At 42.0% G+C, this 27,527-nt stretch overlaps 1 protein-coding gene across 8 annotated transcripts in view; it reads left to right on the plus strand.

Annotated features, from left to right (window-relative positions):
• The window catches only part of LOC125452058 (transmembrane protein 241-like), a 141,024-nt gene that overhangs the window by 30,331 nt on the left and 83,166 nt on the right, over positions 1-27,527 (plus strand). For all 8 annotated transcript variants that reach the window (XM_048529988.2, XM_048529986.2, XM_048529983.2 and 5 more), the window contains 3 exons: positions 19,284-19,329; positions 20,861-20,896; positions 26,367-26,401. In XM_048529988.2, the coding sequence (XP_048385945.1) occupies positions 19,284-19,329; positions 20,861-20,896; positions 26,367-26,401 (117 nt within the window). The remainder of the gene's footprint in view (positions 1-19,283; positions 19,330-20,860; positions 20,897-26,366; positions 26,402-27,527) is intronic.

Genomic DNA, 27,527 nt, shown 5'->3' on the forward strand with positions numbered 1-27,527 from the left:
AAACACAAGGCTGAAGTTTAACAGTTAGACCCACACAGAGTGAGGGTTACTAATAATGTGTCAAGGACATGAACATTTCAGCAGCGTTTTCATGTTTGCTTTTTAATTCAGCCACAATATTTGCATGTGATTTCCAGTTTTCCTGACACATTGGAATGGGGGTTGGGTGGGGGGTGGAGGAATGTGATAAAGACGGGAGGCAATCTGTTTCAGCTTCACTATCTAATAGGTTCTGATGAGAGTCTGAAAAGGAGGCATTGAAGCGTCTGAATGGAGCCAGCCACTTGGCAGATGGAGTGTTGATGTGAACAGACTGCACCTCCGTTTTAGGATGCGTACCTGGGTGTAAGCTGTAGGGAGATTCCATTCCCAACAGATGTCCAGAGGTAGGCAACCTCGGAGAGTGAGCAGGCCTGGGTGGAAGTGACAGATGAGGTCACCAGCAGGAGTATGGTGCCACACTGCCCACTGCTAGTGGAAAGATGCCCTGTGTAATTAGGTACCAGTTTTGCCCACGTTGTACAGCACTCATTCATGTGGAGGTAATGTTAGCAGGTATGGAAAATTGAAAACGTGCTCAATGTTGATTTTTGAGCCCTTTTCACCTTTGTCGATTCCAATGGCTGTCTCTAATTTTCCACAAAACAGTACAAGCGTCTCTCAGCGGAGGTCATGCCATCTGAGGAAGCACCCTCCCTCTGTTATGTGTGCCTTGTTCAGCTCAGATACACCTGGGGAGGGATTGTTTGCTCAGATGGAACAGAAGTTTCAGGAACTAGGGTGGATGGGGTTCGAAGACGAGGCCACTGATTGGTGTGTTGATCTCCCAGCCAGCCATTTTGTTGAGGCAGGTTTGATGTTTGATATTAATCCTCTGTTGCTGGCAGCCATTTGGGCTCTGGGAGTTTAGGGAGGGTTACAGGAGACCAGGGAATTCCCAGTGGCTGAGGTAAGAGGCCTGGATAACAGACAGCGGCAGGCTCAGAGTCCACTTCTCAAGGTAAGCCTCTAATTTAAAAAGAAAGCCTGGTGAGCCAGTACTTCCATTTTGAAACATCTGCTCAGTTGCATTCCCTTTGCTTCAAGACATCTCTGAAGCTGGATGGCCTAGTCTTCCAAATTGGAGTACCGGGAAAAGGTTTTCCTACAATTTAAAGGTGTACCATGTTCACAATCCTGAAGCATCTGTTCCTCAGCCCCTGAGGGAGAATGCAGTTCACACAGTTGAGTTGACATAAGGTGAGTTTCTAATGTAAGTGAGCAGGAGTGCGTGATGGTGTGAGAAGCAGCAGTGGAGTGTTGGCAGAGTCTCTAGACTCTCAGCCTTGAGGAGAGCAGTATGATTGGGGTGGTTGTCACTGAAGAGTATTATCCTGGCAAGCAGCAGGAGATATAGTCTCCCTTTCCAGACACATTGTGGAAGAGTCTGTTCTCTAGCTCAGAGCACCATAATTCTAAACCAACTAATTCCTAAACTCCAAAACCTAGGTCTTCGGTCCCCCGCCTGTAACTGGATCCTTGACTTCTTGACTCGTAGGCTGCAATCTGTAACAAGAGGTGACAACAGCTCCTTCCCATAATCCTCAACACTGGTGCCCCACAAGGCTACGCACTCAACCCCCTACTGTACTCCTTATAGACTCACTGTGTGGCTGAGTTCCGCCCCACCTCCATTCACAAGTTTGCTGATGACAGCACCGTTCTAGGTCAAATCACAAGCATCTCTGTGATCGAAGATAGAAAAGAGAGCAAGTGTTTTAATAGCATGGTGTAAAGGCAACAGTCTCTCCATCAATGTCAGCAAAACAAAGGAGCTGGTCATTGACTTCAAGAAATGGAGTGGAGGGCATGCACGCCTCCGTCTGCAGCAGTGATTCTCAAGGTGGTGCTGGTGATTGTGATTGTCAGATTCCTGGGAATGATGATCACCAACAATCTGTCCCTGGTCCACCCTCATATGATGCGACAAGAACTCTTACCAATTTTTGTCGATGCACCATAGAAAGCACCCTATGGTGATGTTGTCACAGCTTACTTTGGCAACTGCTCTGCCTAAAACCACAAGAAGTTACAGTCATGAACATAGCCCAGTCCATCATGCAAATCATCCTTCCATCCACTGACTCCATCTATATTTCCAGCTGCCTTGGGAAAGCAACCAACGTAATCAAAGACCCCCCCCGCCACCCAGTTATGCTCTCTCCCACCCCCCCCCCCGCCACCCAGTTATGCTCTCTCCCACCCCCCCCCCCCCCCGCCACCCAGTTATGCTCTCTCCCACCCTCTTTCATTGGGAGAAGATATAAAAGTTTGAATACATATATAAGCAGATTCAAGAACAGCTTCTTTCCTGCTGAACGGACATCTCAAATGTTAATGTTGCTCCCTCTCTCGTTCCCCATCCTCCCTCCCTCTGTCTGTGTAGCTGTAACACTGTAGGCAGCACGGTGGCTCAGTGGTTAGCACTGCAGCTTCTCGGCACCAGGGACCCGGGTTCGATTCCAGCCTCGGGTGACTGTCTGTCTGTGTGGAGTTTGCACATTCTCCCCATGTCTGCGTGGGGTTTCCTCCCACAGTCCAAGGGTGTACAGGCTAGGTGGATCGGCCATGCCAAATTGCCCGTAGTGTTCAGGGGTGTGTGCGTTATAGGGGGATGGGTCTAGGTGGGATGCTTCGAGGGGTGGCGTGGACTTGTTGGGCCGAAGGGCCTGTTTCCACACTGTAGGTAATCTAATCTTCTGCACTGTGATCTGCTGTACTTTGTATTATACAATCTGCCTGTATAGAACACAAAACAATGCTTTTCACTGTATCTCTGTGCACGTGACAGCAATAAGTCAAACGCAGCATGTTGACCTTCACTAATGACCTACACAGTCAGAATGCCACCTTGAGCAGCATTAAAGAAAGTCTCACTTTATCAGTTCAAGGCTTTACTGAAGTACACGATAGTCCAGCTAGCTAGTTCCTGGCTACAAGGAAGGTACTGATGGGTCATGTGTGGCACGATGAAAAAACGAGCTGATCAAAGTGGAAACCCTGTGCAAAGATCTTGTACTCCTCCCCTTGCACCACCATCTCGATCAGAGTCCTGCACGTGGCATTCCCCCAATGTAAGTGGAACAGTCTTTGGGCATTTCTGGGCTCCAAGGCCCAGAGGACATTAGGAAAATGGATTTGACCGTTTGCTGGGCAACACCGAGCCAGTCCCTAGCCTTTTTGGAGCTGAAGGATTGGCGCAATGTCACAGTAATAGAAGAGAGGTTGGTATTTGCTCACCTGGGTATTCAAAACTTTTATGTTGTCACATACATATTGTTCCCCTCTCCTTAAGTGTCTTTCTGCTTTGTGGAAAGCAGTTTGACAATTTTAAAGACGCAGGATAGTTTATTAGCTGTTGGTCAAGTTTTTAGTCTGAAATTTGGTTTTTTTCTGTCCGGTAACTTTTTTTTTGCATCAGATTAACTGGAGCGTGCCTTAATCACTCCTCCATGCTGGGTATCTGTCACAACTGAGTAAGTTTTTTAAAAAATTTATCCATGCAATGAGGACATCGCTGACTAGGCAGCATTTATTGCTTATCTCTAATTGCTTGGAGGGCAGTTAAGAGCAGGTCTGGAGTTGCATGTAGACCGGGTAAGGATGGCAGTGTCCTTCCCTAAAGGGTGTTAGTGAACCAGATGGGTTTTTCCCGACAATCTACAATGGATTCACGGTCATCATTAGATTCTTAATTCCAGATATTTATTGGGTTCAAATTCCACCTTCTGCCGTGGTGGGATTTGAACCCTGGTCCCCAGAATGTTATCTGGGTCTCTGGATTAACAATCCAGTGATGATACCACTAGGCCATTGCCTCCCCTGCTTACATGTGCCCTCTCCACATCAGGCTGTTCCAGGGTTTAGCTTTGGAGGAGCCTCGACCAGTGCCCTTGTCCAGTAGCTACAACGTCTTTGAGGTGTGCACAAGGACACAGAATGCGCAGAGGTTGAGCAAATTGAAGAAAGGTGTGTGTGTTGTAGAGGGCCATTCAAGTTGCTGGGAGAAAAGAGAGCGTAGTAGTAAGAGGGCAGAATAATTATGGGAATAGATAGTGTTCTCTGTACCAAAGCCTAAGTCCTGAAGACTCTGTTTCCACATGCTAAGGTTAAGGACATCTCTGCTGGGCTGGGTACGAGCCTGGAGTGGGAGGATAAGGATCCAGCTGTCATGATTCCCCCCCCCCCCCCCCCCCGCCGGGGAAATGACCTTGCCGATATACCCTATCCATGCCCCTCATGACCTTATAAACCTGTATAAGGTCACCCCTCAGCCTCCGCTGCAGGGAAGATAGCCACAGCCTATTCAGCCTCTCCCTACAGCTGACACCCTCCAACCTGGCAACATCTTTGTAAATCTTTCGGAACCCTTTCTAATTTCAGAACATCCTCCTCACAGGACGGAGACTAGATTTGCATACAGTGTTCTAATAGTGGCCTAACCAATGCCCTGTACAGCCATAACGTGAACTCCTAACTCCTATAGTCAGTGCACTGACCAATAAAGGCAAATATACCAAACGCCTTGCTTGTTATCCTATCTATCTGTAACTCCACTTTCAAGGAACTATGAACCCGATCCCCAAGGTCTCTTTGTTTGGCAGCATTCCCCAGGACCTCACCATTAAGGCTATAAGTCATGCACTGATACGCCTTTCCAAAACACAGCATCTCTGTTATCTAAATTAAACGTCATCCGCCACTCCTCAGCCCAATGGCCCATCTGATCAAAAACCCGTTGTACTCTGATGTAACCTTTTTGCTGTCCCCTACACCTCTAATTTTGGTGTCATCTGCAAACGTACTAACCTCACCCACTATGTTCATATCCAAATCATTTATATAAATGACAAAAGCAGCAGACCCAGTACCAGTCCTTGTGGCACACCGCTGGTCACAGGCCTCCAGTATGAAAAGCAACCTCCATCACGACCCTCTATCTTCTACCTCTGAGTCAGCTGTGTATTCAAATAGCTCGTTCTCCCTGTCCTCTGTATGATCTAACTTTGCTAACCAGTCTACCATTGTCAAACGCCTTACTGAAGTCCATAAAGTTCACATCCACCACTCTGCCCTCCTCAATCCTTGTTGTTAGTTCTTCAAAAAACTCAAATTAGTGAGGCACGATTTCCCATGCACAAAGCCACGTTGGCTATCCCTAATCAGTCCTTATCATTCCAATTACATGTAAATCATGTCTCTCAGGATTCCCTCCATCAACTTACTCACCATCACTGTCTGGCTCATCGGTCTATAGTTCCCTGGCTTTTCCTTACCACCTTTCTTAAATAGTGACACAATGTTAGCCAACTCAGTCTTCTAGCACCTCACCCGTGGCTATCGATGATACAAATATCTCAGCAAGGGGCCCAGCAATCACTTCCGTAGCCTCCCACAGAGTTCTAAGGTACACCTGATCAGGATCCAGGGATTTATCCACCCTTTTTGCATTTTTAAGATGTCCAACACCACTTCCTCTGTGATGTGAACATTTTTCAAGATGTCGCTGTTTATTTCCCCACGTTCTACATCTTCCATATCCTGCTCCACGTAAACTCTGATGGAAAATACTTGTTTAGTACCTTCCCCCCCCCCCCCCACTCTTGCAGTTCCACACATAGGTAGCATTGTTCATATTTAAGGGGCCCTATTCTCTCCCTAGTTACCCTTTTGTCCTTGATGGATTTGTAGAATCCCTTTAGATTCTCCTTAACCCTATTTTCCAAAGCTGTTTCATGTTCCTGCTTTGCCCTCTTGATCTTTCTCTTCAGTATACTCCTACTGCCTTTATATTCTTCTAGGGATTCACTCGATCCCTGCTGTCTATACCTGACACAAACTTCCTTTTTTTTTTCTTGAACAAATCTTCAGCTTCTCTAGTTATCCAGCATTCGCTAAACCGACCAGCCTTGCCCTTCACCCTAACAGGAACATACTGACTCTTAAATAAACTTAACACGATCGAACAGAATCAACATAGTTCTGTGAAATTGACAAATTTGCTGAAGCACTTTAAGGATAGAATAAGCATAATTGATCAAGGGTATCCATTAGATTTAGTGTATTTCAGTTTTTAGAAGCATTTGATAAAGTGCCATTCAAAGGTTCTGTTGCAGAAGATAGGCATGTTGTTGTTGAAGTACTGACAAGCACTGAGGATTGATTTAGAATGTGGTAGTCTGGATTCATGAGCTGTTTGTTTTTTTTGGATCTTCTTCATGATCTGTACCATAGACTTGGAAGAGGGGACAGTGTGTAGTGTATCCAGACTTACTGATTATACAAACATAATTGGGAGGGCACTTGTGATGAGGGCATAAGGAATTTGCAAAGGGACATAAGTTGAGTATTTGGACAGAAGCTTGGCAAATGAAGTCTAACGTAGGAACCTGAGAAATCATGAACGTTGCTCGGAAGAATCCGAAGGAAACAACTGTTGAAATAGAGAGAGGTGCCAAAATAAATTGCAATACAACAGGATGTGGGTGTTTTGTACATGAAATAGATAAAGTTGGTATACCAAGTAATTAAGAAATCAAAAAGAACTTCAACGTTTGTTTCTTGGGGCTGGAGTTTAAATTAAGGAAATCTTGTTACGACTCAGTAGTGCGTTGCCGAGGCCGTTCCAGGAGTACTGTTTTCTCATTCCTGTGTACTGCCATTGGATGGGCTGTGACGGGAGCCTTAACAATGACGCTCCTGTTCCCATCTCCAGGGCATCTCCACTGTCTCCACTCCGAGAGATGGATGTTTGTAATGAAGGTATTGTGTAACATCCTGAGCATCAGTGATTCCAGATCAGCTGAATATTGTTTGGTTGATGACTGCTCCTGGTTTATCTGAGGACATCTTAGTTACTGCATGTTTGTTTTATGTCTCCCTGTACTATGGGATGGAGTCGCAATTCTGAGAGCACTCTCTGAGCCTTATCAGTGATAATGTGGCATTGATCACCTGGCTAACGCGCTTCTTGCAGATCCAATAAAGGAACTATATAAAGGTCAAAATAAAATCAGGAAATAGGAGACATTGACTGGTGCTCGCTAACTCTGTGCCCACTTAGCCATCTGATCAGGTGACTGTCCTCGGGGAAGCCGTGACTGCCTGTGACCACCTGATGGAAAATTCAGCCTCCTGAGGCACTGCTGTGGAGTTATATGCAAAATACTAAACCCCTCTCCATGACCCTTGGGCTGCCCATACCCTCGAGTGAGCTGGATCTTTGACCAAGTTTTGTCCTCTTGATAAAAACCAAAAGAACTGCGGATGCTGTAAATTGGGAACAAAAACCAAGTTGCTGGAGAAGCTCAGCAGGTCTGGCAGCATCTGTGGGGGAGAAAACAGAGTTAACGTTTCGGGTCCAGTGACCCTTCCTCAGAACGGTTCTGAGAAGGATCACTGGACCCGAAACGTTAACTCTGTTTTCTCCCCCACAGATGCTGCCAGACCTGCTGAGCTTCTCCAGCAACTTTCTTTTTGTCTTCTTTAGCTGTGTAAGTAGTTACCAGTCAGTATGAAGATTGATAGCTGGGAAGAGCAAACCAAACAAAAACCTTTTTAAAGATATCAAAGATAATCACCAGTGTCCAGGGCACCACCTCTAAAGCAGTGAAAGTCACCTGGGAATAGGTTCTGGAAGCAAAAGCCTTTCATTTTCCCTCAGCAACTTCTTCCCTGAGTCCATACGAAAATGTCTAAATTAGAATATTTAAACCTGTACCAGATTATCTATAGAAATAATACAGAAGAAAGATTTGTTTGAAAGACAACAATTAGACATGTAAATTTAAAATTGTGATCAGAGATAATGGGGACTGCACATGCAGGAGAATCCAAGATAACAAAGTGTGAAGCTGGATGAACACAGCAGGCCAAGCAGCATCTCAAGAGCACAAAAGCTGATGTTTCGGGCCTAGACCCTTCATGGATCTAGGCCCAAAACGTCAGCTTTTGTGCTCCTGAAATGCTGCTTGGCCTGCTGTGTTCATCCAGCTTCACACTTTGTTATCCACGTAACTTTAAAATTTTTGTTTAAGTCTTCAGCAATAATTTAAAATATGACGAGTGAAACTTCACACTTATGAAAGTCAGTTTTCATGGGTAGTGAAGTGGTTTGACTTTGAATGGAGTTGCAGTGTCAAAAATTCATTTAGTCTTGACAAACATGAGCTTATTTTTGGGATATGCTATTTGCTGAAGAGTCAGGAATTTTGGAACAGTTTCATACATTGGTCACAAATAAAAACACTTGTGTCTCTTTCACATATCTGTGACTGCTCAATTTTGAATATTAATCTGTAACATTTACTGATCAAAGCATTTTGCAGTATGATTTTTTTTTTTAAAAAGAGTCCTTCCTTGAACCAATTCCAGTTTCTCAATTGCCCAATGACTGGTTATTATGCCAAATTTCTAATTTCCACATGCTCTAAATATTAGGGAAGTAAATCATTCTGTGTTTGAAAAATTCCAATTGTGTCTCATAGTCTAGTTATGTTCCACGTGCTAAAAATGATCAGTGAGTCCTTTTTAAGTTTTAAATCTTGTGTAGAGTTGTGCTCTCTTTTGCTGAGTTAACACCAAGCCTAGGCCCGATCAATGCTTACTGGGGAAAATAAAAACTCAACAAGGACCTAACCACTTTTCTCTGAGCATCACTTCTATCTCTTGAACTCCTATATTCCTGTGAATCAGACAGGAAGTACGCCAACAGCTTGTGTGAAGTGTGAGTGGAGAATGTACGCCAGCTTGCGCTGAACTGGAACGAGAGATCATTATTGGGTTGAATGAACGGTGATGTAGAGAAAATGATGGCTCAAATTGGAATGGGCGAGAAGGAGACATGGTTATTTTGAGATTGAAGGAGATGAGAAATGTGAGGATACACTGACTTGGAGAAAAATGTTAGGTTGAATGAAGGAGAAAGGGGGACAAACGCTAGTATGACTTGGAAGAGTTGAAAGAAGGAGGAGGAGTGTCGCTTTCAAAATATGAATTTTGATAATGCACTGCTTTAGAATTAATGCAGATGGAATGTAATGCTTTTGTTTTTGAACAAACAGCTAACTTCAAACAAAGATACAGGCTCAAATTGTCCAAACCCTTCTTCTAGGATAACATTCCACATCAGAGCAAACAGTCAAGTGGGGTCAGCCTCCTGAACTGTTTCTCATGTAATTATGTCCTTTCTTGGTTAAGGCGATCAAAACATCTCCATCCAGGTGGAGACTTGCCAACATCCTGTACAACTGCAGCAAGGCGCACCTACTTGTATATTCCACTGCTGTTGCAATAAACAGTAACATTCCATTTGTTGTCTTAGTTGCTTGCGTTACCTGCATACTAACATTTTATAATTCCTATACCAGGACCTCCTGCAGTGCCTGGAAAAGGAAGAAGATCAAAAAGCAGCAGGCCTTGGCAAGTCAAAAAGGTTCATCTCCCTGAACCCTGTGGAGACCTATGAAATACTTCTCATTCTTTCATGCCACTCTTGGCACCCATTTTTTGTTTAAGTCTACGTCCATATTTGTTTGGGGGAAATTTTATTCAGAGTTCAGTGTTTTAATTCATAGAGTTTTATATGTCGATTGTTCGTAATTGTCCACCAGTAACTAGAATATATTTATAGGCAACAAATAATTATCATTGTCATGGATAGAAATATAGTCCATGCTTTCTGCCAGCCTGAGTCAAAATTAAAAATGGGGGAATTTTGTGTTCTTTTTATAAAGTCTTTAACTTTGTGACAACTCTGAAGATAGAAGGGTTTGATTTCCAGTATGTTACCCTAGGAAGGTATAGCATTACTCTGTACACTGTCAACTTCTAGGATGAAAAGCTTGGTAAGAGAAATAGCTTTAAAGAAATATTGCAAATGAAGAATGCAAGGTAGAGAGGAACAAAGGTGTGTGGAGGGAATTTGAGACCTTTTAGTCATAAACGATTAAAGGCATAGCTACCAATAGTAGATTGATGATTGGAGACCAGCATTACAGGAACACCGGTATAGAGAAGGGTTGTAGGATTACTGGAAGAGGCAAGGCCGTCACTGATTTGAAAACAAAGTTGGGATCTTTTAAAATCATGGTGGGAGCTAATGGAGGTCAGCAAGCTCCAGGATGATCAGGGAGAAGGTCTCTGTGCAATACATTAAGTTATTGGAAAATTTTAGAAGACCTTGAATTCACAAAAGGATTACAAGGGTGTTGAGGGTTGAGGGTGTGGCCAGTCAAGAATCGGATCAGCAAAATCTTATTGACTAATGGACTGGGCCTGAGGGATTGAAGGGCTTACTCCTGCTCCCATTTTCTTACGATGTTAACCTTCTGGGAAGCGATGGTTTGATTTGGTGAAACCCAAGTATAATTTTGTTCCAATCGTATGGTACTCAATTGAAAGTATAAAGCCCAGAAAATGAATCAAGTGCGCAGATTTTCACTTTCAAACCACCATTTCTCCAAGGAACCCTCCCCCGCTCTCCGTGAACCATCAGGGTAGTTGCTTTACCATTTCTTTCAGTAGTTCTTTACGTCGGTGATTTTTGTTTTTTTTCAACCAAATGTCAAGTTGTAAGGCCAATCCTAATCTTTTGAGGCTCTCTCCTTGGTCCAATTACACCACCTTTTCTGTGGGCCATCAGTTCCTTATGAACTATAAGCACCAACTTACTTCGTATCACGTCAAGTCAGCTGTAAAAGGAGACTTTTATCCCATTGTAGTGGTTTGGGCTTGGGCCAGCTATCAGACGGTACATATTTCTCTGGAATAATTTTGTTTACATTGAAGATGGAATAGAATGTTTAAATTTTTTTTCCCTAATTGACAGATCTTGTGTTTTTTATTCCATCTTTTATCCTTAGTAACATGGCAGCAGCTCAAGGCATGTCTGAACAAGCTGTGAGATCTTAAGCACAGTGACTTCCACAGCTATAACATTACATTACTAGGCATAGTCTATAAACCACCAACTAGTGAAAAGTACGTAAGAGGATTAAACCTGCAGCAAAATTGAAGAGAGATTGCAACATTGTAATGTAAATAGGAATGGGGACTTCAGTTGCCCAAATATTGACAAGGATACTGATAATCTAAGTGGCAGCAAGAGGCAAGTCTCCCTGACTTGTGTTTAAGAGGGTTTCCTACGGCAGTGTGTGTCCAGTCCAGCAAGAAAGAATACATTGTTAGATCTGGTCCTTGGAACTGAGGCAGCCCAAGAGGATTGAGATTCAGTGGGGGAATCGTTTAGGAGACAACGCTAATTGTATCGGAACATTCTGGATGATGTTGCAGAATGACAAGCAACAATCCAGAATTTAAAAAAAAATAAACTCACTTGATGGAGTGCTGACTTCAGTGGGGTAACGCGGAGCTGAGCAGAATTGATTGCAACCCAGAGGGTGGTGGGGAAAACAGTAACTGAATGGTGGTCTTAAAGAGGAGATAGTTTGCATACAGTTGAAGTGAGACGTGGCTTCAAGTGGGAAAGGTTGGGCATGTAAATCCAGAGCTCCCTGTCTGACAAAGTAGAGAGAAATAAGACAGATGAGGGGAAAAAGTGTGTTTATGACATTTCGGGCATGAAATACAGTAGAGAACCAAGGTGAATACAGAAGGTTCATGGGGGAAGGTGGAAAAAGCATATTAGAAAAGCTAAGAGGAACTATGAGAAAAGACGGGCAGTCCACAAAAAAGGCTTGTCCCAAACTCTCCTATAGGCATATAAATAGTAAAAGAGCATCAAAAGGAGGAATAGGGCTGTTACTGAGCAAAAAGGGGATTCAGACATAGACATAACAGGGAAGGCTGAGGTGTTTAAATGAATATTTTGCCTATCTTTACCAAAGAGGGAGATGTGCCCAGGATGTGATGGCAGATGAGGGAACCCCATTAGTATAAGGGCTAAGCATTGACAGCACAGAAGTGTTGGATAGACTGTTGTTTCTTAAAGCTGACAAGGCATTGAGAATGGATGAAATTTATCCAAGGATTTTGAAGGAAGTGAGTGTAGAAATTGCTGGAGCACTGGCCACAATCTTGCCTAGTTTTTGGGAAGGTGCCAGAAGTTTGGAAAATTGCAAACATCATGGGCTTGTTTAGGACAGGTTGTAAGAGTAAACCCAGCAATTACAAACCAGTCAGTTTAAATTCACTGGTGAAGAAGGTTCTAGAAACAATTATTTGGGATAGAATAATTCCATGTTGTCAGATAGAAATAGGTGTGTTGATTAGGAAGAGTTAGCACAGATTTGCAAAGGCAAAATTGTGTTTCAGATAACTTTGTGGAGTTATTTGAAAAGGTATCAGAAATGGTCAAAGTGGGTAACACTGTTACTGTGGTATACATGGACTCCAGAAGGAGCCTGATATAGTACCAGACACCAGACTTGAGGAAAGTTGTAGGCCATGGTTTGAAAGAGCAGTGGTGACAAGGATACAATATTACCTGAGTGATAGGAAGCAGATTGTAGTGGTGAATGGATATTTTTCAAGCTGGTGGAAGGCTTGCAGTGGAGTTTCCCAGTGACCAGCATTGGGGCCTTTGCTTTTTCTGATACTTATTCATGAGCTGGATCTTGGGATGCACAGGCAATTTCAAAGTTTGCAGACGACACAAAGCATTGAATAATTGTAAACAATGAGGGGGACAAGTGTAGTACTCCAGAAAGGACTTTGACAAGTTGGCAAGTGGAGGGAGGGGGTGGGGTAGAAAACATGGCAGATTGGGTTCAATGCAGAGATGATGCACTTTGGTAGAAAGAACATTGAAAGACAAAATAAAATAGGAAGTTCTACTGAGTGCAGGAGAACAGCAGCATGAGTGCACAGATCATTCAAAGTGGCAGAATAGGTGTAGAGCGTGGTTAGTAAAGCAGTGTCCTCAGCTTTATTAGTTGAGGCATAAAGTACAAGAGCAAAGAGGTGATGTTGAACTTGTATGAGACAGTTGTTAAACCTCGGCTGAAGTAGAGCGTACAGTTATGGGCACCACGTAATTGGAGAGATGTGACTGCATTGGAGAGATTGCAGAAGCAGTTTACAAGCTTGGTTCCAGAGATGAGGAACTTCAGTTCGGAGGAAAGATTGGAGAAGTCAGGACTGTTCTTGGAGAGAAAGTGATCTGTCAGAGATGCTCAAAATCGTGAGGGGCTGGATTGAATAGATAAGGGGGAAATCCTCTCCTGTTCGTAAAAGGGTCAAAAACTGGGTGACACAGACTTAAAAAGATTAGCTAAAGAAACAAATGTGAGATTTTTTTTTTTTAAAATTGCATTCAGCATTACCCAAAACATTTTATAGATAATGAAGTACTTTTGAAGCTTTGTCACACAACATTGGAAATGTGGCGGCCAATCTGGGGACAGCCAGATCCCAGAGTAGCAATATGATGATGACAATTTATCCCTCAACTGACATCACTAAAACAAACCAAGCATTGGCAGGATCACTGTGGTAAACTTTGAAATGTTGTCATAGGATCTGTTACACCCAGCAGAAATGAGTACCCATATGCTCATAATCAAATGACCTGTTAGCATTCCCTGGCTGAATAAGGAAAGTGATGAAGCTTTGCAAATCCTGTTCCATCAGTGCCTTCCAGAAAATCTTCATAAACCAGGCACTTAGTCGATGTACACAATTTTCCAATGCCTAGTCTCTGACAATAATTCCCTTTTATTGCTGCAAGGTTAATATAAAGCCTAAGCCCTGAGCAGCACAATGTCTGTTCTGTGGTGAGAGCCATTATTCAAAAGGCTGGGTGCTGTCATTAGTTTAGTGCAGGAGAGGAGATGAGGGGGAGAAAAGTCCTTGGTGATGATTTAAAGGTCAAAGCAGCTCATGTATAGTTACTGGCAAAATCAGTTTTACTATGATCTCAAAACTTGGATGATTGATCTTCTCGTTTTCTGTTGCCTGTGCTGGTGACTGGGCAATCTGTTTTGAACTTGTTAAATAAAGTAGATTAGTCCTGGAAACTGACAAATTGAGGTGTGCTAATGTATTGTCATTGTGGTATTCTTTAAAACTCTGAGCTGTTTCTAGAGATCTTGGTTTAGATTTAACGAGGCAGCACCTTGATTTAACGTAAACTTCTACCAACAAAGTGACTGGGTCCTAGTGAAATCTGATAGATGTGTGGCCACTTTTCCAAGGAATCGAGTTCATTATGACCGGGAAGGCAGACAAATTTAAAAAGAAAATCTTTCTTTAAATTTGGAATCTTTCCTTCAGTTTTTCAGTCCAAATAAAATTTCCCTATGGATAGGGGGGAATGATGTGGCAGGAAAGGAATGAGCTACAGCAGAATTTGAAGCTTCCAGGCAAATGGAGAGGCTGTTGAGATATCCGATTATTTCCGAGTGGAGTGGGATTGAGAAGCTTGAGCCACTTATTGGCAGTTTGAGAAAACAATAATTAGGAAAGGTTTGGTCACTGTTCGAGGTCTTCTTCTATTTTGGGTTTTATAGAGTCATGGAGTCATACAGTACAGAAATATAACATATATGGCCCGACTCATCCATGCCAACCACGTTTCCTAAACTGAACTAGTCTTATTTGCCCACGTTTGGCCCGTATCTTTCCAAACCTTACCTATCCATGTACCTGTCCAAATGTCTTTTACGTGGTGTAATCAGACTTGTGCTATCATCCCATTCTTGCAGCCAGGTTGCACTTGATAACAATGTAATTTTGATACACCGATTGAAATAGCCACGATTTGAGCTTGTGATAATGGTACAACTGTCAGTGCTCATGTTATTGCCCTGACAGCAGCTTCTGAAATAACACGGTGTGGAGCTGGAGGAACACAGCAGACCAGGCAGTGTCGGAGGAACAGGAAAGTTGATGTTAAAATTGTAACAGTGATAATGTGAACTGCAGATGCTGGAGAATCCACGATAACAAAGTGTGAAGCTGGATGAACACAGCAGGCCAAGCAGCATCTCGGGAGCACAAAAGCTGATGTTTTGGGCCTAGATCCTTCATCAGAGAGGATTGTGAAGGGTCTAGGCCCGAAGCATCAGCTTTTGTGCTCCTGAGATGCTGCTTGGCCTGCTGTGTTCATCCAGCTTCACACTTTGTTATCTAGGTAAGTTGATATTTCTGGTTGGGAGAAGGGTCCCAACACGAAACGTCAAACTTGCCTGCTCCTCTGCTGCTTGGCCTGCTGTGTTCCTGCAGCTTCACACTGTGATACCTCTGACTCCAGCATTGGCAATTGTTTCTATCTCTGAGCAGTAGCTGACATCAGTCTTTGCTCAGTTGGATGCAAAAATAAGCTGTTGACTGTCAGTGATGCTGGGCTGTTCTATTGTACATTTCACAAATTCAATCAACCAAATGGATGAATTGTTTTGAACTTCAACTTTTTAATGCATTATTCTTGCTGTAAAAAAAATCTTAAGCCATGTTCAAAGAAATGTATCGTCTTTAAACTGTATACTAATTCATAAGTACCATTGAACAGCCTTGTGTCCTGTTCATAGCTCGTAGTTGAGAGGGTTGGATTATGAGGAGAGAGTGAGTAGGATTGCAGGTGCAGCAGGTAATTAAAAAGGCAAATGGAATTTTGTCTGCCATTGCTAGAGGGATGGAGTTTTAAAACAGGGAGACTATGCTGCAGCTGTATAGGGTCCTGGTGAGGCCACACCTGGAGTACTGTGTGCAGTTTTGGTCTCCTTACTTGAGAAGGAACATACTAGCACTGGAACGGGCGCAGAGGAGATTCACTCGGTTGATTCCAGAGTTGAGAGGGTTGGATTATGAGGAGAGACTGAGTAGACTGGGATTATACTCATTGAAATTCAGAAGAATGAGGGGAGATCTTATAGAAACATATAAAATTATGAAGGGAATAGATAAGGTGGAGGCAGGGAGGTTGTTTCCAGTAGCAGGTGAAACTAGGACTAGAGGGTATCGCCTCTAAAGGGAAGCCGATGTAAGACTGAGGTCAAGAGGAACTTCTTCACCCAAAGGGTTGTGAATCTGTGGAATTCCCTGCCCAGTGAAGCGGTTGAAGCTACTTTGCTGAATGCTTTTAAGGCAAGGCAAGATAAATTCTTGTAGCAAAGTCATGCGTTTTTTTTCTCTTGGCCTGATGGTTCTGACTGGTGAGTACGTTAAATATCTGTCTAAGCGGGTGGAACTGGCTTAAACATCTTCTACATTTTGTGCATTTGTGTATGCACAAGCAGGTTTGTGGATGCACCAAATGAGAACCTTCTGCAGGAGGTACAGGACTGAGAATCACAATGGAGCAGAATACCTCTTGTCTCTGACAATGTGTCAAGTATATTTGTTGACTGACTGTATCCATCTCTGTCTTCCTGCCTGAGCTGTACACAGTTGGCAACTTTTATACACCTGTAACTTATCATGCTCTACAGTATAGAACTTGAATAGAGCCATGCAGAATGGAAACAGACCCTTTGGTCCAACTCATCTGTGCCCACCAGACATCCGTTCTTCACCCCCCCCCCCCCCCCCCCCCCCCCCGCCCCCAACCCCCCAAAATGTGATCTAGTTCCATTTGCCAGCATTTGGCCCATATCTTTCTAAATCCTTTCTATTCATATACCTATCAGGTACCTTTTGAATCTCGTCATTGTACCCTCCTACTTCTTCTGGCAGCTCGTTCCACACACACATCATCTTCTGCATGAAAAAGTTACCCCTCAGGTCCTTTTTAAATCTTGCCCCTCTTTTGGACTGCACCATCCTGGGGAAAAAGATCTTGGCGGCTCACCCTATCCACGTCCCACTTGATTTTATAAACCTCGACAAGGTCACTTCGAGCCTCTGACGCTCCAGGGAAAATAGCCCCAGTCCATTCAGTCTCTCCCTGTCACTGAAACCGTCCAGGCCCAGCAACATCCTTGTAATTTTTTTTATACCCTCTTAAGTTGTACATCTTTCCTACAGAAGGGTGACCAGAATTGAACACCATATTGCAAAAGTGCTTTACCAATGCCGTATACAATCACAACATGGCGCCCCAGTTCTTTTATTCAGTGTTCTAACCAATGAAGGCAAGCATGCCAAATGCCGCCTTCACCAGGGAGTCACAGGTAGACAGGTTATTCAATGTAGAGGAGCCCCTCTACTTCTTGGACTCTGTTTAGCAACACACACTAGGGCCATACCGTTAACTAGATAAATCCTGCCCTGATTTGCTTTACCAAAATGCAATACCTCACATTTATCTAAATTAAACAGCATCTGCCACTCCCCAGCTCATTGGCCCATTTGATCAAGATCCCACTGCACTCTGAGATAATCTTCACTGTTCACTACACTACTTACTTTTGGTGTAATCTGTAAACTTAGTAACCATAGCTCCTACATTCACATCCATGTCATGTATACAAATGACAAAACCAGTGGGCCTAGCACTGATCCTGGTGACACACACTAGTCACAGGCCCTCAGTCTGATAAGTAACCCTCTACCACTACCTTCAGGACAAAAAGCTTCAGTAGTGTGGTTTTTCTTATCAGCAACGTCTGCTTATTTATTAATCGACTACAGCTATCTCCCTTGTATCCCACCCTCTCATTTTTTAGTTTTGGTGTCTTAATTTTAACAATATTTAAAAGTACTTGCCATTTAATCAGTTCATCTCTCCGAAATACAGAGTTTAAAAATTTGATGTATTTCCTGTTTTTTTTTCTTGTGGAGCACCAACCTACACTTGTTTGCAAGCTTTAGGCATTTTATTTCTGTTCTGATTTTGCAATCATTTATACACATTTTCGATAGAGAGAAAGATGCTGAATATTGAACAGGAATGGGACCGTGGGTAAATGTACTACAAATTAATCCTGATAGAACAGTCTCAATTTTTAGCCCTTCTAATGCTGTTTGCAGATTAGAAATTAAAGTTGGGATCTACAAAGTCTAGAACTTGAGCTTTTATACCCATTTTTGACTTAATCCAAAGGTCTTGTGGAAAGTTACAGGCTTGTATTTATGCAGCACCTAACCACAGCTGTCAAATGAAGTCCCTTACCTCTAAATGCTTCTTTTAAAAACACAATATCAATAAGTGGTGAACTGATTCATTTTTGAAAGTCAAATTTGAATGCAGAATACATGGTTATTGGCAGGATTCTTGGCTGTGTGGAGGAACAGAGGGATCTTGGAGTCCACATCCATAGATATCCCACAAAGTTGCTACCCAAGTTATAGGGTTATAAAGAAGGCATATGGTGTGTTGGCTTTCGTTGGCAGGGGGGTTAAGTATAAGAACTGCGAGGCTATGCTGCCACTCTGTAAAACGCTGGTTAGACCACACTTGGAATAATGTATTCAGTTCTGGTCTCCTCTTTATAGGTAAGATACAGAAGTGTTAGAGGGTGCAGAGGAGATTTACCAGGATGCTGCCTGGCCTGAAGGGCAGGTTTTGAGGAAAGGTCGAGGGAGCTAGGGCTTTTCTCATTTGAGGGAAGAAGGTTGAGAGATGACGAGAGGCATAGATAGAGTGGATAGTCAGAGACTTTTTTCCCAGGCCAGAAATGATTATTGTGAGGGGGCATAATTTTAAGATGACTGGAGGAAGGTATAGGGGAGATGTCAGAGGTAGGTTCTTTACCCAGAGAGTGGTGAGCGTGTGGAATGCGCTGCCGGCTGTGGTAGTGGAGTCAGATACGTTAGGGACTTTTAAGTGACGCTTGCATAGGTGCATGGAGGATAGTAAAATGTAGGGTATGCAGGGTAGATTGATCTTAGTAGGGTAGTAGGTCACCACAACATCGTTGGCCAAAGGGCCTATACTGTGCTGCACTATTCTGTGTTCTGTGTTCAAAGGGGTCATGTAATGAAATGTTGACCAGGGCACCCGGGAAAACTTTATTTCAAATTGCACCATAAAATGTTCGTAACTGTAAGAACGGAATCTCTGATGCAGCTCCTCACTCTGCATTGTAGGGTGTTTCAGCTTAGAATTTCTGCTCTTGATTTGTTTGTGCGCTGGAGCTTTGCTGGGATGTTTAACTGGGAGCATGTCATACATGTTGTATTTTAAAGTAATAATTGTGACTTGCCAGTTAAAGCCAACAGTTTATTAAAATTGCTACCATGGCTGTATTAATTCGTCACATGAATTTACTAAACTGAGCATACTTTTGTCTGGCCACAGATCGTGCAGGCGGGTATAAAGTAAAGCGCAAATGTCAATTCTTCTTCAGTGTGATGTGATATTGCTAAGAGTGCTCAGTAATGTTTGTGTTCTCCTTCTGCTACAGGTGCGTACAAGGTGTTTCAGAAGCTAACAAAGTCGTATTCACTAAGGTAGGTTTGTTCAGCTGATTCCTGTCACAAGCATCCGTGATCCCCATCCGAGACTTCCCGGTTGTCCCACATTATAAAGACTTTGCCACCTACTTCTTCTAGGAATAACCAAAACGTTAGTTTGAGTAGCTGCCATCTCCTCCTTCTTCTGCAGTTTCTTCTTGGTGGCTGTTTTTGTTTATTGCAAAGTTGTGACACCACTTTTAATGATGAATCAATATGACTGTGCAAACTCCACACAGACAGACATTCTCCCCATGTCTGTGTGGGTTTCTTCCGGGTGCTCCGGTTTCCTCCCACAGTCCAAAAGATGTGCGGGCTAGGTAGATTGGCCATGCTAAATGGCCTGTGGTGTTCAGGGATATGTAGATTAGGTGGGTTTTTAGGGGAATAGGTCTGGTTGGGATGGTCTCAGGGTTGGTATGGACTTGTTGGACCAAAGGGCGTGTTTCCACACTGTAGGGATTCTGATTTAGGCACAGTGTTTTCGGAGAGATTTTGAGATTGCCTTTGCCTTTGAAACATTATCTTTGGTCCCTGTGTGATTGGCTTTCCTGCATAATTGAGCCAAATACCTGCTAGGACATCTTTGAGTCAGATATTCTGAACAAAATGTATTATAATAGCAGGTTTGTGATGGTATTCAGTCAAGTGTCGCTGTAGTTTCGTTGGCCTTTGATTTGAGATATTCTATAAAAAGTTAAAAATTTGTGCTTTATTCAGAAACACTCCAATGAATACGAGTCCGGTGAGGACAGGGCTGAGAGGCTCACAAATGGTTGTATGACAAAGACATAAGAAGTACAGAAGCATTCTGTCACAGGGAGTCATTATCAAATCGGAGCAAGGGCAATTTTATTATTTTTTTTGAAAAGCCAGTTCATGCTGGGATCAACAAAGTCATCTGTGTGTGTTGGGGCGGGGGGAACATCGGGTGAATGTTACTGTCCGGCACGAAGGACACAAATCTTACCTTGAGCTTTTGTGGTAGAGTGAGCCACTGACAGAACATAAGATGCTGTTTGAGGCTTTCCCTTTACAAGGTGAGTAAGAATAGGGACTTCACAAATCTGGGGCTCAGATGCATGCTATCCAATTGTAAACACTTGGTCAAAAATGTTATTAACAGAAAAACTACATTTCATTATCAGGTTTAGTGATCCAATATATACACATTTTAATATAATATGCAATATGATCCAATATATACACATTTTAATATAATGTGCAATATGACCAGCAAATTGTTTTCTTTTCTGCTATTTTTTGTAACTACGCAGTTTTATTAATTTCCATACATGGTGAAGGAGATTTATTGTTGACTGTGACGTCTCATGAGCAAACCCAATCCTTTCCCTGGAATAGTGTTACCTTGTTCAGAGTTATGTGATGAAAATATACTACCTGCTACTAAGGAACATGACTCACTTATTAGAATCAGAAACAGTGTAATTAACATACTTTTTGGCGCTGAAACCTCATCACAATGGTTTGACAGTAGAAGTACATGGATTTTCTTTCTATTTTGCAGTGAGCTGGAGGAGCAATTCTTAAACTACTTATACAGGTAAATCAATGACTGCAAAAACCAACAAGATTGTGTGTTCCGCTTGATATCAGGAAACTTTTGAGATTCCAATAAAAGTACGACCTCCCAGTTTATTTTTTTTCTGGTTGCATGAATTTTTTCAATGTATTTTCCATACCATAGTGCTGAAATGGACATCACCAACTTTTTTTTTTAATATTTTCTAATCAACCTGTTCAGAGTTGCTATCTCACACCTCTGGAGCAGGTGGGATTTGAACCCAGGCCTCCTGCTCCAGAAGTAGAGACACTACCACTATGCCACAAGAGCCCCCTCTGTTTTGTTAAGTGTAATCAATTCTACACAGATGGTGGTTATTAGCTGAGCATTTATTGGTGTCCCCATGCAAAGGAACAGACTGAAGGTGCTTTTCGGATAAGGAGGTACGTATTTGTACCATGTATCACTGTAAACAAATTGATTATTTTAAGTAAGTGTCTTAAGACTGCCTTCTGTTCTGATCTTTATCACCTGGTTTCCTGGAGTTTCACAACTCTCCACAAACTCCAAGTTTGCTTGTAAAGACGGAATGTAATTTATAATTACAGGTTTCTCATCTCTTTTTTTTTGTCATTTGTACCACTGCTAGCGTTAATATACGAGTGAGCCGTTGTACTGATGTTGTACAAGATATTGGTGAGGCATCCTCTGGAGTATTATACCCAGTTCTTGTTGCTGTGTTATAAGGAGGATGTTATTAAGCTGGATATGGTTCAGAAGAGATTTACCAGGATGTGGCTGGGAATGGAGGGCTTGAGTTATAAAAATAGGCAGGGACTATTTTCACTGGAGCATAGGAGGTTGAGGGTGACCTTTTATAGTGGTTTATAAAATCATGAGAGGCATAGATAAGGCGAATAGCAGGTATCTTTTCCCTAGGGTGGGGGATTTCCTTAGAGGTCATATATTTAAGGTGAGAGAAGTAAGATTTTGAAAAGACTTGAGGGGCAATTTTTTTCTTTTTGCAAAGACATTTGTTAGTGTGTGGAATGAGTTTCTGGAGGAAGTAGTGAATGCAGGTACAGTTAGAACATGTAAAAGACATTTGAATAAGTACATGAATAAGAAATGTTTGGAGGGATATGGGCCGAGCGCAGGCAGGTGGGGCTAGTTTAGTTCAGGAACATGGTCGGCATTGACTAGTTAGACCCAAGGGTCTCATTCCATGCTGTATGACTCTATAAATCAAACAGGTAATCATGTGTATATATCGCTGTGCCTGTCTCTTCCAATTCTTTTATTTTCTGTATGTGTTTCTAAGATTTACAAGAAAATGTCAGGATCAGATGAATAGCTCTTGCAGAGAACAGGCATGTATATGGCAGACTAAATGGTCACTATTCTGATTCTGTTCTATAATTTGAATGTAAGCTGGGTTTGTCTGTCTAACAGGCAGTTAGACAGCTAAGATACTTCAGTGTCATTATAGTAACTGTTTAATGTCTATCTGGTACAATCTAATGATAGCGCAATTAGTCAATGACTGGTAATGATATATTTAAATTACATCTTTTAAAAACAGAAAAGCAGGATATGAAATAAAATGAAAATGTAGACCTGCAATCTACAATATCCACCCTCTTGCTTAAGTTTAATTATGATTCTTAAATTATGGGTGTCTAGTATATCCCAATTCAGAATTGGCTCTCAGTCAACTGAGTCCTGCCATTTGCTTGAGTTTTAATGAACGGAAGTGTATGTACAATGGGGAAGTAGTGTAAAGGGGAAGAAAAACTGAGTGTTCTTAATCGGAAAACACTTAACATATCAATCATGATTAATGTCCAATAACTTTTTGGAGCATGAAGCTAATTTCATTAGCTACAATATAATGACCTGTTTCTAAAATGAATGCTCAGTGATGTCTGAAGAATTTAGTAATTAATCTGCAACTCCGCCATCACTAGGGCAGAAATGTATGGCATATTTTCACATGCTGGTTAAATGTTGAAAGAACATTGCATCCAAAAAATTGGATTAACCGTACAATTGTGGGTCAACGATAGATTATTTAAATACTTAAAACTTGTATTTTGTGCTGAGATCAAATTAGAACAGTCGAGCTTGGTGTTCTGAGAAAGGGTTACTGGTTTTAACTCTGTTTCCTCTGTACAGATGCAACCAGACCAGTTGAGCTTCTTCAGCAATTCCTGTTTTTGTTTATTTCAGGTCTCCAGCATCCATATTTCTTTGTCTTATTTCCTTTTGGTGCACTGTCTACCTCAGTGAACTTGCCTACCATCCCTGCAAGTGGCAATGCAGGACATCCCTAATGTGAAATCTACATCATTGATCACCAACTTCAGCATTACTCCCCAACAATAATAGACCTATTGACTAAAGCACCTTCAAATACAAAATTCCCATTGCTTGTGTTTAGACTTACACCTGCTATGAGTACATTAGTTATTTTGTACCAAGTTTAATCATTTGTGCAGAATTATCTGGAACAATACAATATTCTTCTGCCAAAGCTACTGCCTTAGCATTCAGCTTCCAGTCTTCATATGCCCTGTCCGATGGCAAAAGCCAAATCTTAATCTCTTTTAAGTCATGTTACTGTCCCACACTGTCTGTCTCTTTCCACACTCGCTTCTGAGCATAATTCAGTATCATTTCTCTTCTTTCTCCAATTGCTGTATGGATTTGGTAATGAAGATGCGTTTGTGGCATTATTCGTAATCATCATAATTTGATGCTTCCCTTGTTTTAGAAACTTTAGACTTCCAGGTGACACCTAATTCCTGGGAATCCTGTCAGTAAATTCAACCGGTGACGACGCTGTTGAGAGTTTCGCAATTTTAATCAAACTTCATAGCTCCGTTCCATTGATCAAATACTAAGTCATTTTTCTCTAGAAAGGTCTGATACTGCCCCTTTACCAGATGTCTACATTTTTGCTGGTAAGCTTCTGGAAATAACATAGTTATTCTGAACTTCTGTCTCAATTGTGTCATTGGGCAAAATTGTATGGGAGCCTCGATGTCGTGGGGAGATATCTGTGGAGATTTGTGACAGAATCGGTTGAGAAGTCAGGAGCATCTTGCTGCATCTTTGATGCTTTGATGCAAGTTTCTCACTAGACTATGGAAAGTTGCTAAGTAAGGGAGATTATGACTCTTTAAGCACCTTTTATTAATGCTGCAGCTGGCCTAGTTAATATTCAGACTTCTATCTAGCCAAACAAGTTAGATTTGGAGAAAACCTGGTGTGGAAATCAGAGCGGGTACCTGACAAATTCAGTTCACGGCTTGCTTCAAAAGACCTCCATGTTGGACATTGGGCACCAGTGTCGAAGTGGCACCACGTTCCAACCTCTCAAAGCCAATACAGCAAATTTCCGATCCATATCCACTTTGCTGCATTTCAGGAAGTTCTGACAGTTGTGGTAAAGCTGCTTTAAGGACACTTGTACTGGACCAAGCTGTTTGCTCACTGTTAGTGTTCTCTCCCTCTGAACTTGCCTGGGTGCTCACAGCATCCCTGCCTTGCGTTGCTTTTTGTGCTTCATCACTCAGCCAGAAATATCAGATTCATTTTATTTCTACCTTGCTGTGCTGCTTCGTGCTGACACAAACCCAGCACTTGTTGCGAATTTTTGTTTTCCTTTATCCATTAATGGGATGAGGGCGTCACTGGCTAGACAGCATTTATTGCCCGTCCCAAATTACCCAGGGGGCAGTTAAGAGTCAACCATGATGCTGTGGGTCTGGAGTCACATGTAGGCCAGACCAGGTAAGCATGGCAGTTTCCTTCCCTAAAGGACGTTAGTGAGTCAGATTAGGTTTTTCCTGACAGTCGACAGTGGATTCATGGTCATCATTAGATTCTTAATTCCAGCTTTTTTATTGAACTCAAATCCCACCACCTGCTGTGGTGGAATTTGATCCCAAGTCCCCAGAATGTTATCTGTGGGTCTTTTGGATTAACAGTCCAGTGATAATACCACTAGGCCATTGCCTCCCCTTTAATGATATATCAGGCCTCAGTAAAATCAGGAAGGGGGTAGGGGTAACGTTTGTTTCGGGTACAATAAGTCAGGGACAGCCTTGGAAAACACTCCAAGTGCTCGAACAACATCAGTCAGTTGATCAGGGAACAGTGGGTGACAGGTTGGAGCTATATTGGAACACGATGGCCCTAGGAATGAGATAGGATAGTATGATAAGGTATTGCAAGCAAACCTACTAACCCTCAGGGCAAAAATCCCTCAAATTCTCAACATGACTCACCCTTGATCAAAAAATGTAAGATTCAGCCCATTGTTAGTGAATTGTTAATCAGTAAGAGTTACCCAGTGCTTTCCTGATAAACACATCCATGTTTCTTTTGGCCATTACAGCTTTGTCACAATTTTATTAAAAGGACAAAATACATTTCTGCTTGCTCTTCACTGAATTTAGACACCCTAGAGAGGTGCTGAATCAAAACCAGGGGTTAAATCTAATCAGTCTTCAATTCTTCCAGCTAAAAGTTAAGTGATCTGTCAAATGGAATACAATATGAGAAAGCATGAAATTTTCCCTTGGTAGGATGAGTAAAAAAAGTAGCATATTATCGAAATGGTAAGGGATTGCAGGGCATTGTGGGTGTCCTGTTGCATGAATGGCATTTGGCTTGTATGAAGGTTGGAAAAATCCATCTAGTTCCCTCCTGCCCTTTAGGGAAGGAAACTCCTATCCTTAGGGTCTGGCCTACATGTGACCCCAGACTCTTGACTGTCCTCTGGGCAATAGGGGATGGGCAATAAATGCTGACCTAGCTAGCGATGCCCACATCCCATTAATGAATTAATAAAAACTTGTTGATACAATCCAAATTTTCTGACTTCTTTGCAATCCAGAGCTTTCCTTGTTTCTTTAAACTCTCTGAAGCTCTTTATCTTTTTATTTTTCCTCTCTTTGGATTTCTAGTTCACGTTTTCACAGTTCCCTTTCTATGTCATCTCTTTCCAGCTCGTGGCTTTTTTTTAATCCCGTTCATGTTGAAGGTGCTTTGATTTGTAAATGAATTCTGACCAACTCAATCTGTGTTTTATCTGCATTAACTTTTAAATCTTTCTCCTCCCACCTTAAAAATATTCCTTCTAGTTTTGAATTCTGCTACCTGAGGGAAAAGACCATTGCTGTTCACTTATGGCTGTGAGTTAGTGGAAATGTCCTAGAACCTTAATCCTATAGACCTTTTTTATATCAGGTAGAAATGTCTTTGCAAACCTTTTGTAAACCTATCCAAAACATAGTAGCGGGGGTCTATTGTGTCTCGTCTTCCAATTCAAGTTCACTGTGTATGGATGGTATCAGATGTCTCAACAAGTGGACTACTGCCCTTCCCTGTTTTCTAAAGTGTTATCTTGATATTTAACCAGAGTAATAGGCCATGCAACAAAGTTTCACTTTTGCTTCACAGTATTTTTATTGCTACTTATTTCCATTTCCTTTTATTACAGTGTGCTGATATTGATCTTACTGGCTCAGCTTTCAGGTACATGTACTGTTTTATTTAAAGCAACTTTCATTTTTTTTAAAAAAGAATAAGGTTAGCAGCTAATTCTGGAACTTCAAGTCTTTCCTTGACCTTCAGCTGAGATCATCAGTTACATATTTTTGTTTCTAAATATCCTATTTGTAGAAGTACCCTCCTTGAGAGCCCTGCAAGGTTGTTTTCTAAGCTTTTTTTCAAATGAATTGAGCATTTACAGGATACATATTTTATATTTACACGCAGGATGCATTTTTTTAAAATCAGGAAAAGGAGGTTGGCAATGACTTCGACATAACATTTTCTCCGTCACTTCTCGGCATCAATGAAGTGTTACGGTGCAGAGAGAGAGGCCATTTGGCCCATTATGCCAGCACTGGCTCTTCGAGCAAACAGCATTACCTCCTTCCAGTCCCCTGTCTTTTCCCCATACTCTTGCATGTTATTTCTGTCTGTAATCTTCTAATGTCTGCTTGAATGCCTCAATTGAACCTGTTTTCCTCCAACTTCTTCAGGCAGTGCAGTCCAAACCCTAACTACTTTCTGTGTGAAAATTGTTTTTTTCTCACCTTACATTTTGCTTTCTTTAAAAATCACTTTAGATTTTGCCCTCTGATTCTTGATTCTTTTGAGTGGGAACAGTTTCTCTTCTTCTAATCTATCCAGACCCTTGTAATTTTGTAGTAGGATAGGTGTATAAAAGCCTCATATTTATGGGTAAAGTTGCTTACATGTGGAACTCGGTACAGCAAGGTCTGGTTGAGCTGAATGACATTGATGCACATGCAGGGAAAGGTAAATGAGATTGGAGAGGTTATTTCTGGTACAGTTACATGAAGCACCGGCTGAGAGATTTGTATAGAGAACAGACAGTGGTATAGACCTGATGGGCTGAATGGCTACTTCTGTGCTGTTAATTCTTAGCTGTCCTACTGGGAGCCATGACCTGGCACTGACTGTCCTTTCATTTCACTCTCCAATTTTAATAACTCCATTGGGGAACAAACAAGCAGTCACTTCAAAAAACCTCAAGAAATGCTGGAAATACTCAGCAGCTCATGCCATGTCTGTAGGAAGAGAAACTGTTATCAGTTCCAACCAATGATATTAGAAATATAATAGGAGTTTA

This window comes from Stegostoma tigrinum, chromosome 5, assembly GCF_030684315.1.
Source record: "Stegostoma tigrinum isolate sSteTig4 chromosome 5, sSteTig4.hap1, whole genome shotgun sequence".
In the NCBI taxonomy this organism is placed as follows: domain Eukaryota; kingdom Metazoa; phylum Chordata; class Chondrichthyes; order Orectolobiformes; family Stegostomatidae; genus Stegostoma; species Stegostoma tigrinum.